Raw genomic sequence first — 13,835 nt, 5'->3', positions numbered from 1 at the left:
GGTTAGAGTTAGGGTTAGGGTTAGGGTTAGGGTTAGAGTTAGGATTAGGGTTAGGGTTAGAGTTGGGGTTAGGGTTAGGGTTAGAGTTGGGGTTAGGGTTAGGGTTAGAGTTAGAGTTAGAGATAGGGTTAGGGTTAGGGTTAGAGTTGGGGTTAGGGTTAGGGTTAGGGTTAGAGTTAGAGTTAGGGTTAGAGATAGGGTTAGGGTTAGAGTTGGGGTTAGGGTTAGGGTTAGAGTTAGAGTTAGAGATAGGGTTAGAGTTAGGGTTAGAGTTGGGGTTAGGGTTAGGGTTAGAGTTAGAGTTAGAGATAGGGTTAGGGTTAGGTCAGGATCCTGTGTCTGGTCATTATTTTCTTATTTCCTCCAATACCTCATAATTTCTCATGAGAATGTTGACGTTGTCAATATACTGTACATGGATCTTTTTGTACTCTTTGTGCTTACTTGCTTGCAGAACATGATCAAAGCTGCACATTCAACTGAGAAACAGCAGAATGTGATGAAGCTCCTCGAGCAGGACAAGAAGACCTTAGAGCAGGAGATCCATGGCTACCAACAGGAGGCTCAAAAGCAGCGCAAGATCATCCAGCAGCTGGAAAAAGAACGTGACCGTTACATCAATGAGACCAGCAGCCTGGTGCAGAAGGTACGTCCAGCAAAGGACTTCCATTATGACTTCAAGGTTTTATGAGAATGACAGGATGTCCTCTCAATCCAAAAGGTGCAGGAGAAAACGAGTGATATGGAAGTTAAAGAGGTGGAGATCTTTGACTGGAGGAAGAAGGTTACAGAGGCAGAGTGTAAGCTCAAACAACAGGAGAACCTGCTAGAGTCCGTTGTGTCTGAGAGGAACCTGTACAGCAAAAACCAAACCGAGGCTCAGGTAAACTCACATGCTTCCTTCATGAACTGCTCAGATTGAACATTTCTTCTCTACTTTCTGAGGATAATTGTGCTCTTGTTTCTTCTTCTAGCTTTATTTTCTACAATTGAACAGAATTTTTCTTTTCACGTATGTGTCATTTCTCCCCTCCTCCTTCCAATGTCTGCCTCTGTACATTAGGAAGAGATTGTGGAGATGAAGAGGAAGATGAAGACCATGAACAACCAGGTGACCCGACTGAGAGAGGAGATAACAGGAAAAGAGCTGGCCCTCGCCAAGGATCAGCAGGAGCATAAGCGCCTAGAGAAGGACAACGAGGGCCTGAAGGTGCTGTAAAGTTTCTTCAGATCATAGTGGGGGGGGGGGGGGGGGGGGGGGGGGGCTCTCAGCTGATGTTACTGCATCATGTGTTACTATCCCTGAATCTGAATGTCTGCATAACAGAAATGTTTGCTGTTTAGAACTGACTAACCCTAACTACTCACTAACCCTAACTACTGACTAACCCTAACCACTGAATCCTAACCACTGACTAACCTTACCACTAACGCACCCTAACCAATGATTAACCTTACCACTGACGAACCCTAACTACTGACTAACCTTACCACTGGCTAACCTTACCACTGACTAACCTTACCACTGACTAACCTTACCACTGACGAACCCTAATCATTGACTAACCTTACCACTAACGCACCCTAACCAATGATTAACCTTACCACTGACTAACCTTACCACTGACGAATCCTAACCACTGACTAACCTTACCTCTGACTAACTCGAACCACTGACTAACCCTAACTACTGACTAACCTTACCACTGACTAACCCTAACCACTGACAAACCTAACCACTAACAAACCCTAACCACTGACTAACCGCAACCACTGACTAACCCTAACCACTGACGAACCTTAACCACTGGCTAACCTTACCACTGACTAACCCTAACCATTGACTAACCGTAACCACTAACAAACCGTAACCACTGGCTAACCTTACCACTAACAAACCCTAACCATTGACTAACCTTACCACTAACTAACCGTAGCCACTGACTAACCGTAGCCACTGACTAACCCTAACCACTGACTAACCTTACCACTAACAAACCGTAGCCACTGACTAACCGTAGCCACTGACTAACCCTAACCACTGACTAACCTTACCACTAACAAACCGTAGCCACTGACTAACCGTAGCCACTGACTAACCCTAACCACTGACTAACCTTACCACTAACAAACCCTAACCACTGACTAACCTTACAACACAAACAATGTAGAAATGAGGTAGAGGTACAAACTTCATCTTGGCAATTTGGCGGCTCTAGATTATGATGTGAGGAAGCCCCCCTCACCACACACACACACACACACACACACACACACACACACACACACACACACACACACACACACACACACACACACTGGACTGTCTGTGTCCTCAGGTGGAGCTGCAGCTGATCAAGCTGCAGCTCGAAGAGACGAAGCAGAGGGTGGAGGGTCAGAGAGCAGAACAGCACAAACTGCAGAAGATATTATCGGAGGCCCGAGCTGAGCAGATCCAAGAGAGAAAACACCTGGAGCAGGTGAATAACATCAATCTCTTTGGCATTAAATATTGAGATCCACAGCAGCAAGGTTCTGATCCGTGGTTGTTTTTTCAAGGTAATTCGAGAGCGGGATAGTCTGGGCAAGCAGCTGCTGAAACGCAACGATGAGCGAGCGCTGCTGTATGAGAAGATCCGGATCCAGCAGTCCATCCTCAGCAAGGGGGACTTCCACTACAACCAGAGGATGGAGGACATCCACCTGCTCAAACTGGAGCTCAAGAGGCTGCGACGCAAAAAAACCATCCTGGATAAGATTTTACCCAACACAGAGGAGCTGAGGTAAACAGGAGGAGGGAAGGCAGAACGCAACCAGGAAGTGCCCAGGTAACATGGGGTTAGAGTGAAAGAGCAGGATCCAAAGGAACCAATGGAGCAGAGGGATACATGAAGGAATTACACTATTACTTTATTACATTATTACACTATTATACTGCTACATTTTTACACAGTTACATTATTACATTATTACATTATTACACTGTTACACTGTTACATTATTACATAATTACATTATTACCTATTTACACTAGTACATTATTACACTATTCCACAGTTACATTATTACATTATTACATTATTACACTGTTACACTGTTACATTATTACATAATTACATTATTACCTATTTACACTAGTACATTATTACACTATTCCACAGTTACATTATTACATTATTACATTATATACACAATTACACTAGTATATTATTACATTATTACACAGTTAAATTATTACACTATTACACAGTTACACTGTTACATTATTACACTGTTACACTGTTACATTATTACACTTTCTCAGCCTGCAGCTGGTTTCATGACAATTTTGCTTCATTTGAAGTGATAATTCATGCAATGTTTTACATTTAGTGTAGCGACATATTAACCTGTTTAGTGCTGCTCTGGTGAGGACAGGTAACTGGTGAGGACAGGTAACTGCTGAGGACTGGTAACTGGTGAGGACAGGTAACTGGTGAGGACAGGTAACTGCTGAGGACTGGTAACTGGTGAGGACAGGTAACTGCTGAGGACTGGTAACTGATGAGGACTGGTAACTGGTGAGGACAGGTAACTGATTTGATGTGTGTACTGGGGCAACAATGATCAGGGTCCAAAGTGTAGTTTTGTCATTGGACATGACAATATGTTTAATTATATGCGGTCAATGGCTTTCATCAAGTACTACTGAGTTCCTATAACCACATTAAACTTTTCCTCTGACTGCTACTCACCTTGACCGGTGTCCCTCACAAGGTCTGGAAACGGATTCCTCTCCAGGTCCTGCACACCTGGCATCAATTACCTGGAGGCTTTAAAACCTCCACCTTGCCCGAGCTCCACCTAAAACCTGCACGCAATTGACACACCTATTGACCGACCTGGTCAACATATATAGAAACATCAATCAGCAAACAATATACATATAAAACATGAAATGGCTCCTACACTCAGTTCCACTCAGTTTCTGCTGTTTGCAGAATTAAAATGTTTGATTGAGTGGAAACACCAGAAGAGTCCTGTGTTGCAGACAGGAGCTGTTCCTCCTGCAGAAGCAGCTCCTCCGGGAGCGAGCGAGGAGCAGCATGCTGGAGGAACAGCTGAAGCCCATAAATATTCACCGCTGGAGGAGACTGGAGGTAAACCGTTGTACTTTGTGAGCTTTAGCTTACAATTATATAAGTCCTGAATGTTATTATCCATCCGTCTCTACCACAGAAACCTTTATGTCTAGATTCTGAATGCTTACATCCTGTTCTCCCTGGACTCTGGACTGGATGGGTCTGCATTTAGGCCTCCTTCCTTGACCTATTAGTCAATCATTTAATACATTTTATATTTTAAGCATTATGTGTTTTTCTGTCAATATTCACATATTTTATATCTATCTATCTATCTATCTATCTATCTATCTATATATATATATATATATATATATATATATATATATATATATGGAGAGAGAGAGAGAGAGAGAGAGAGAGAGAGAGAGAGAGAGAGAGAGAGAGAGAGAGAGAGGTAGCATTCCACTGTTGGTCCATTTCCAACAGTTTGAGAATCAATAACTGATTTTATTTCAGTGTGTAAATCACATGAGAGAAATTCCTCTCTTGCAGAAAAGCTTGAATCTGGTCACATGTGATCGGAGCAGCACACGAGGAAATTCTACTAGAACATTGTTGAAAAGCCTTTTCCCCTGCAGGGCAGTGATCCGGGGAAGTTTGTGCTCATCCAGAAGATTCAGACATTACAGAAGAGACTGATCACCAAGACCCAGCAGCTTGAGGATGGAGAGCTCCTGTTACAGGTGAACTTTGACCTTTCTCTGCTCAGACACAAGTCGCTGCACATGCCTCTTTAAATGTATAGTACTCAAAAAGAAAATCAGTGTGTCTGTGTATTTACATTTAACAGTGTATTAAAAGACAAGCATGTGCTGTGTCCATGTGGACGGACTTTCCACGGGGATAAACTCACTCAATGAGGATCATTTTCATTTTCACTTTTTCTTTTTCCTCATTTCTACATTTACATCAACAAACGGCACATGTGCCATTAAAGACAACAGAGCAAAGAAAGAATCCTGTTGGCAGCTACTTTCATGTTCATTCATCAGCTTCGTCCTTCGTCCTTCGTCCTTCGTCCTTCGTCCTTCGTCCTTCGTCCCACTGCTCCTTTCATTTGGAAAATATCCAGTCAGGCCACTTGTCTTCAGGCTCTTCTTTCTTCAGTGTCAGGCAATATGCCATCTTCTATTCATATAGAGTTCCTCTAGTATTTCCATCCATCCATCCATCCATCCATCCATCCATCCATCCATCCATCCATCCATCCATTCTTCCATCCATCTATCATCAATCCAAACTATTGCAGGCATTGAGAATAACAATTAGCCTTGTGTTTGAATGGTGCTACATTGCCTTGCCTTGCCTTGCCTTGCCTTGCCTTGCCTTGCCTTGCCTTGCCTTGCCTTGCCTTGCCTTGCTATGTTAGTACTCATTCCGTCATGTTCCATAAAATCCACTTGCTGACGAGTTCCAACAGATCATAAACAAATGCACAGGTTAAGACTGTGTTTTTACTCTCATTACCTTTTAGTTTTCACTCTGATGAGAGCAGGATTTTAAACTGAGGGTTTGTTCTGTACTGACCGATACGACGGGATGGTGGCAGCATTGTAGCTCTAAATTATTTATACAAAAAAAATCATGAAAAAAGACTTTGCAAGGTTTGTACCTGTGAGATTTGGAAAACGTGGATCATTTGGTGCTTGTTTCTTCCTTGATGACATTATTCAATTCAATTCAATTCAATTTGTAAAGCGCTAAATCACATCAACAAACATCCCAGAACCTCTTACAATGATAGAGAACAACAGAACCCAACTAAACCTTCCAGAACCTCTTACAATGATAGAGAACAACAGAACCCAACTAAACCTTCCAGAACCTCTTACAATGATAGAGAACAACAGAACCCAACTAAACCTCCCAGAACCTCTTACAATGATAGAGAACAACAGAACCCTACTAAACCTTACAGAACCTCTTACAATGATAGAGAACAACAGAACCCAACTAAACCTCCCAGAACCTCTTACAATGATAGAGAACAACAGAACCCAACTAAACCTTCCAGAGCTTCTTACAATGATAGAGAACAACAGAACCCAACTAAACCTTCCAGAGCCTCTTACAATGATAGAGAACAACAGAACCCAACTAAACCTTCCAGAACCTCTTACAATGATAGAGAACAACAGAACCCAACTAAACCTTCCAGAACCTCTTACAATGATAGAGAACAACAGAACCCAACTAAACCTTCCAGAACCTCTTACAATGATAGAGAACAACAGAACCCAACTAAACCTTCCAGAACCTCTTACAATGATAGAGAACAACAGAACCCAACTAAACCTTCCAGAACCTCTTACAATGATAGAGAACAACAGAACCCAACTAAACCTTCCAGAACCTCTTACAATGATAGAGAACAACAGAACCCAACTAAACCTTCCAGAGCAGCAGATGGAACAAGCAACAGAGGAAACCAGGAAGAACTCCCTCTCAGGAAGAACAGTTCATAAGAAGTCCCTCTTCAGGAAGAAAGGGGGCGGAGCCTAGACTCTGGAAGGGGGGGGGGGGGGGGGGGGGGGGGCATCCGCCTTGACCGGTTGGGGGGAGAAGTACATGGGATAGGACAGGGAGAGAGAGGAATAGAAGAGGGAGAGAGAGAGGAATAGAAGAGAGAGAGAGAGGAATAGAAGAGGGAGAGAGAGAGGAATAGAAGAGGGAGAGAGAGAGGAATAGAAGAGGGAGAGAGATGAATAGAAGAGAGAGAGGAATAGAAGAGAGAGAGAGAGAGGAATAGAAGAGAGAGAGAGAGAGGAATAGAAGAGGGAGAGAGAGAGGAATAGAAGAGGGAGAGAGAGGAATAGAAGAGAGAGAGGAATAGAAGAGAGAGAGAGAGAGAGGAATAGAAGAGAGAGAGAGAGGAATAGAAGAGAGAGAGAGAGAGGAATAGAAGAGAGAGAGAGAGGAATAGAAGAGGGAGAGAGAGAGGAATAGAAGAGAGAGAGAGAGGAATAGAAGAGAGAGAGAGAGAGAGGAATAGAAGAGAGAGAGAGAGGAATAGAAGAGAGAGAGAGAGAGAGAGGAATAGAAGAGAGAGAGAGAGGAATAGAAGAGGGAGAGAGAGGAATAGAAGAGAGAGAGAGAGAGAGGAATAGAAGAGAGAGAGAGAGGAATAGAAGAGAGAGAGAGAGAGGAATAGAAGAGGGAGAGAGAGGAATAGAAGAGAGAGAGAGAGGAATAGAAGAGAGAGAGAGAGGAATAGAAGAGAGAGAGAGAGAGGAATAGAAGAGAGAGAGAGAGAGGAATAGAAGAGAGAGAGAGAGGAATAGAAGAGGGAGAGAGAGAGGAATAGAAGAGAGAGAGAGAGGAATAGAAGAGAGAGAGAGAGGAATAGAAGAGAGAGAGAGAGGAATAGAAGAGAGAGAGAGAGAGGAATAGAAGAGAGAGAGAGAGAGGAATAGAAGAGGGAGAGAGAGAGGAATAGAAGAGGGAGAGAGAGAGGAATAGAAGAGAGAGAGAGAGAGGAATAGAAGAGGGAGAGAGAGAGGAATAGAAGAGGGAGAGAGAGGAATAGAAGAGAGAGAGAGAGGAATAGAAGAGAGAGAGAGAGGAATAGAAGAGAGAGAGAGAGAGGAATAGAAGAGAGAGAGAGAGAGGAATAGAAGAGGGAGAGAGAGAGGAATAGAAGAGGGAGAGAGAGGAATAGAAGAGAGAGAGAGAGGAATAGAAGAGAGAGAGAGAGAGGAATAGAAGAGAGAGAGAGAGAGGAATAGAAGAGAGAGAGAGAGGAATAGAAGAGGGAGAGAGAGAGGAATAGAAGAGAGAGAGAGAGGAATAGAAGAGAGAGAGAGAGAGGAATAGAAGAGAGAGAGAGAGAGGAATAGAAGAGAGAGAGAGAGGAATAGAAGAGGGAGAGAGAGAGGAATAGAAGAGAGAGAGAGAGGAATAGAAGAGAGAGAGAGAGAGGAATAGAAGAGAGAGAGAGAGAGGAATAGAAGAGAGAGAGAGAGGAATAGAGAGAGAGAGAGAGAGAGAGAGAGAGAGAGAGAGAGAGAGAGAGAGAGAGAGAGGCAGACAGGCCAGAGAAGTACAAATACTAAGAAAAGTCTATGATGAGCGTTGGTCTGATGATGAACCAATCTCAGTCTGGAGTTTAAGGGCCGTGCCGTTGTGGGGGGGTCCTGGTGCCGTGGGGGGGTCCCGGTGCTGTGGTGGGGTCCTGGTGCTGTGGGGGGGTCCTGGTGCTGTGGGGGGGTCACGGTGCTGTGGTGGGGTCCCGGTGCTGTGGGGGGGTCCCGGTGCTGTGGTGGGGTCCTGGTGCTGTGGTGGGGTCACGGTGCTGTGGGGGGGTCCCGGTGCTGTGGTGGGGTCCCGGTGCTGTGGGGGGGGTCCTGGTGCTGTGGTGGGGTCACAGTGCTGTGGGGGGGGTCCCGGTGCTGTGGGGGGGTCCTGGTGCTGTGGTGGGGTCACGGTGCTGTGGGGGGGGTCCCGGTGCTGTGGGGGGGTCCCGGTGCTGTGGGGGGGTCCGGTAGACTTCTTGCTGCTACGTTTACCCCTGGCAGTCACCTAACCGCCCTGTTCCCCCGGCTGCTCGGGGGCCACTGAGGGGGGGCTAGAGTTAGCAGCTACCTGCGCTGCTAAGCTAGAACGCTCCGCTCCAGCTAAACCTGGCGGGGGGCTACTAGCTACAGGCTACTAGCTACAGGCTACTAGCTACAGGCTACTAGCTACAGGGCTAGCCCTAAGCTGGACAGAGAGGAGACGTTCCTCAAGCTGACTCAGCCTCGCCTCAAGTGCTACAATAAAGCTTCACTCTCGAATGGAAGTTCTTAGCTGAGCAGCATCTTCTCTCTTTCTCAGGTCATCTTTTCTTCTGTTTGGTCCTCCAGGAAAAAGAGAAGCTGTATGTGGAGCTGAAGCACATCTTGTCCAGGCAGCCTGGTCCAGAGGTGGCTGAGCAGCTGCAGCAGTGCCAGTGGAGCCTCAAGGACAGAACCAGAAAGCTCCAGGTCAGCTTCCACCACACTCTCTTTAACATCCCATGGCCCCTGACTCTACACCCAACAGGAAGTGACTGACACCCAGACTCTAACCCAACAGGAAGTGACTGACACCCAGACTCTAACCCAACAGGAAGTGATTGACACCCAGACTCTAACCCAACAGGAAGTGACTGACACCCAGACTCTAACCCAACAGGAAGTGACTGACACCCAGACTCTAACCCAACAGGAAGTGACTGACACCCAGACTCTACACCCAACAGGAAGTGACTGACACCCAGACTCTAACCCAACAGGAAGTGACTGACACCCAGACTCTAACCCAACAGGAAGTGACTGACACCCAGACTCTAACCCAACAGGAAGTGACTGACACCCAGACTCTAACCCAACAGGAAGTGACTGACACCCAGACTCTAACCCAACAGGAAGTGACTGACACCCAGACTCTACACCCAACAGGAAGTGACTGACACCCAGACTCTAACCCAACAGGAAGTGACTGACACCCAGACTCTAACCCAACAGGAAGTGACTGACACCCAGACTCTACACCCAACAGGAAGTGACTGACACCCTGACTCTAACCCAACAGGAAGTGACTGACACCCTGACTTTACACCCAACAGGAAGTGACTGACACCCAGACTCTAACCCAACAGGAAGTGACTGACACCCAGACTCTAACCCAACAGGAAGTGACTGACACCCTGACTCTACACCCAACAGGAAGTGACTGACACCCTGACTCTAACCCAACAGGAAGTGACTGACACCCAGACTCTTACCCAACAGGAAGTGACTGACACCCTGACTCTACACCCAACAGGAAGTGACTGACACCCTGACTTTACACCCAACAGGAAGTGACTGACACCCAGACTCTACACCCAACAGGAAGTGACTGACACCCTGACTTTGCACCCAACAGGAAGTGACTGACACCCTGACTCTACACCCAACAGGAAGTGACTGACACCCAGACTCTAACCCAACAGGAAGTGACTGACATCCAGACTCTAACCCAACAGGAAGTGACTGACACCCAGACTCTACACCCAACAGGAAGTGACTGACACCCAGACTCTAACCCAACAGGAAGTGACTGACATCCAGACTCTACACCCAACAGGAAGTGACTGACATCCAGACTCTACACCCAACAGGAAGTGACTGACACCCAGACTCTAACCCAACAGGAAGTGACTGACACCCAGACTCTACACCCAACAGGAAGTGACTGACACCCTGACTCTAACCCAACAGGAAGTGACTGACACCCTGACTTTACACCCAACAGGAAGTGACTGACACCCAGACTCTAACCCAACAGGAAGTGACTGACACCCAGACTCTAACCCAACAGGAAGTGACTGACACCCTGACTCTACACCCAACAGGAAGTGACTGACACCCTGACTCTAACCCAACAGGAAGTGACTGACACCCAGACTCTTACCCAACAGGAAGTGACTGACACCCTGACTCTACACCCAACAGGAAGTGACTGACACCCTGACTTTACACCCAACAGGAAGTGACTGACACCCAGACTCTACACCCAACAGGAAGTGACTGACACCCTGACTTTGCACCCAACAGGAAGTGACTGACACCCTGACTCTACACCCAACAGGAAGTGACTGACACCCAGACTCTAACCCAACAGGAAGTGACTGACATCCAGACTCTAACCCAACAGGAAGTGACTGACACCCAGACTCTACACCCAACAGGAAGTGACTGACACCCAGACTCTAACCCAACAGGAAGTGACTGACATCCAGACTCTAACCCAACAGGAAGTGACTGACACCCAGACTCTTACCCAACAGGAAGTGACTGACACCCAGACTCTACACCCAACAGGAAGTGACTGACATCCAGACTCTAACCCAACAGGAAGTGACTGACACCCTGACTCTACACCCAACAGGAAGTGACTGACACCCTGACTCTAACCCAACAGGAAGTGACTGACACCCAGACTCTTACCCAACAGGAAGTGACTGACACCCTGACTCTACACCCAACAGGAAGTGACTGACACCCTGACTTTACACCCAACAGGAAGTGACTGACACCCAGACTCTACACCCAACAGGAAGTGACTGACACCCTGACTTTACACCCAACAGGAAGTGACTGACATCCAGACTCTTACCCAACAGGAAGTGACTGACACCCTGACTCTACACCCAACAGGAAGTGACTGACACCCTGACTCTACACCCAACAGGAAGTGACTGACATCCAGACTCTACACCCAACAGGAAGTGACTGACACCCAGACTCTACACCCAACAGGAAGTGACTGACACCCAGACTCTAACCCAACAGGAAGTGACTGACATCCAGACTCTACACCCAACAGGAAGTGACTGACACCCAGACTCTACAACCCAACAGGAAGTGACTGACACCCAGATTCTAACCCAACAGGAAGTGACTGACACCCAGACTCTGTTCGGAGGGACAGGTCACAAGGACAAATTATAGGACCAGTTGATTTTAAAGAAACCAAAGATCAAATATGTTGTGGTTATTTAAAAGCAAATAACTGAACCAATACAAGATGTATACAATATATATATATATATATAAGATGTATAGAAAATAACTATTGAATCAGATTTAATGTACTTCAGCGACCACATACAGTCCAGTTTCATCCTGAGTTGACCAGACTGGTAAAATATTACTATAATAACCTTAAAAGTTACACTTCAAAGTTTTTCTTGGTTGTGGTCACAGTGTATGTAATGGAATCGTCTGTATTTATGTAAGATCAAACAGTTAGTACTGAAAATGATTACAATCTCAACATAAAGTCAATTTTAATGAAACATTCTGGTGCAATGAAATGTCAAAGAAAACCTTGTCTAAATCCTCTATAAGCTCCTTGCTTGGTGGGACCAGATTGGAGCCTCTTGGTGGGTTTTGGCCCCCGGGCCTTATGTTCTCTGCTGTTAAGGGAACGTGAAACTTTCCTCTGTGCAGAGGACACGTGATGTCAAAATCGTCATCCACCCTGTGCGCCAGGCTCCGCCCCTCTGAGGTCGACAGCGCGATCTGTGCGCGCCGACTGCTCATGCTCCAGAGCTACTGTGCGCAGTGTGAGGAGATCCTCCTTCTCCCCGTCTGAATAATCACAATTAATAAGCAAATAAAGAGCCAGAGGCTCAGATCTCCTGAAGTGAAACATAAACAACTTTAGGAAAGGTGGAGAACGCTGGGCTGCAGAAGTGGAGATATTTTTGGGATCGTTACGTTACGTTATGGGACGCCCATGGAAGTGAGTCCAGTGTAGTATGGATGCCATCATGTATCACCCGCGGACCGCACATAGTCTGCGGACATGTAATGTAGAAATCATGGAGGGGCTGACGGAGAGGAGCTTCACAGAGCAGCACCATGCTGCAGGGAAGCGGCGATTATTCAGATCTCAATCTAATCTCTTGATACCACAACATCTGAATATTCCAATAATCTGGTCCAGCCCAAGTATTTTGTCCATTTCAGTGTCGCTTAGCTTGAAATTTACCAGGAAAACATGTCTGTTGTCCTCGTCAGGCAGGGTGTCTTCATTTAGGTGTGTTAAGAGGGAAATCTGCGTCGGTGCACAGTGACGTGTCCAGTTCAGGGTACCGCTCTTACCGGGTCCACTCCTCACAGGTTCTACTGTACCCACAATATGTCACAACTTCTGTGTATTTAAAGACGTTTTAGTTTGTGTGAATTAAAGAGTAAAACATGAAATACATACAAAAGAAAACTAGTACAATTAACCAAGAGTCCCTGCACAGACTCACTGGGGGTCCTGGACCCCCTGCTGAGGATAAATGTCAGTGTCATGTCGATCTGTACCAATACAGTCTGTTATTTAGAGACATGATTCTTCTGTCCACCAAGCTTCCCCACTGACTTACTTTAAGTCAATTTGCATTTAAAAAGTATTTCAAAAATATGACTTTGTTAATCAACACATATATTCCAACATGGGCATGGACTGCTTCAGGACGGGTGTCTTCTTTGACGAAACATCGTTTTCACTGGTGTTTCCACAGGCATTGATTGCAGAACTAAGAATGCTCGACTCAAAGATGAATGAGTACATCAGTGAAAATCAGAGACTTGGCAGTGAGCTGGCCAACATGAAGAAGAAGTACCTCAGTCTGAAAAAGCTGCAAAGGTGAGGCTGACCTTTGTGTCACTTCTTGAGAAATAAGAGTCTGGACCTGTACCAAGATAATCCAAGTTAAACCTATAACAGCTTCAATATAAATGGTCCAAGGTGGCCTGGACCAGCCTGAACTGTAAAAGTCTAACCTTCACAGTAGAGACTGACTCAGGCATCACTTTCCTGGGCTGTGTCCCCTGTTTGTCCAGTGAATAAACCCTTTGACTGTGTCCTCAGTGAGCAGAGGAGTCACACCAGGGTGGAGCAGCCGGAGCCTTTGCCTCAGCTCGGCAGCAGAACTCACTTCACCGGAGGAGGCTTCAGGTTCCACAACGGTGTGAGAAGATGATGGCTTCCATTACAAAACAAAAGTAATCATCATAAACACTGGTCATTTAATTTTGTCAGACAGGAGCTCCTACTCAGACAGCTCTCCGTCGGCTGTGGTCACACTGCTCTCTGCATTTACATTCAAGGTTTCTTCAGAAGATCTACATGCTTTGTGTTCCCTTGGAGGACCTGGGTTTTATCTGGGAAAGACCTGGAGCCCCTCTCTTATCTCTCATTGGCTGTTCT

At 46.0% G+C, this 13,835-nt stretch overlaps 1 protein-coding gene across 1 annotated transcript in view; it reads left to right on the top strand.

Moving 5' to 3' along the window:
• The window catches only part of cfap58 (cilia and flagella associated protein 58), a gene marked incomplete at both ends in the record, with an annotated part of 35,372 nt that extends 21,764 nt beyond the window's left edge, over positions 1 to 13,608 (top strand). The window contains 10 exons of the mRNA XM_080483346.1: positions 455 to 646; positions 722 to 883; positions 1,064 to 1,210; positions 2,340 to 2,480; positions 2,560 to 2,783; positions 4,031 to 4,139; positions 4,703 to 4,807; positions 8,966 to 9,085; positions 13,147 to 13,271; positions 13,497 to 13,608. Of these exons, the coding sequence (XP_080339472.1) occupies positions 455 to 646; positions 722 to 883; positions 1,064 to 1,210; positions 2,340 to 2,480; positions 2,560 to 2,783; positions 4,031 to 4,139; positions 4,703 to 4,807; positions 8,966 to 9,085; positions 13,147 to 13,271; positions 13,497 to 13,608 (1,437 nt within the window). The remainder of the gene's footprint in view (positions 1 to 454; positions 647 to 721; positions 884 to 1,063; positions 1,211 to 2,339; positions 2,481 to 2,559; positions 2,784 to 4,030; positions 4,140 to 4,702; positions 4,808 to 8,965; positions 9,086 to 13,146; positions 13,272 to 13,496) is intronic.
• Between the last annotated feature and the right edge of the window lie 227 nt (positions 13,609 to 13,835).

Source organism: Lipophrys pholis (assembly GCF_963383615.2).
Source record: "Lipophrys pholis genome assembly, chromosome: 16".
In the NCBI taxonomy this organism is placed as follows: domain Eukaryota; kingdom Metazoa; phylum Chordata; class Actinopteri; order Blenniiformes; family Blenniidae; genus Lipophrys; species Lipophrys pholis.
Note: the sequence above shows the minus strand (reverse complement) of the source record. Positions and strands in the feature narration are given on the sequence as shown.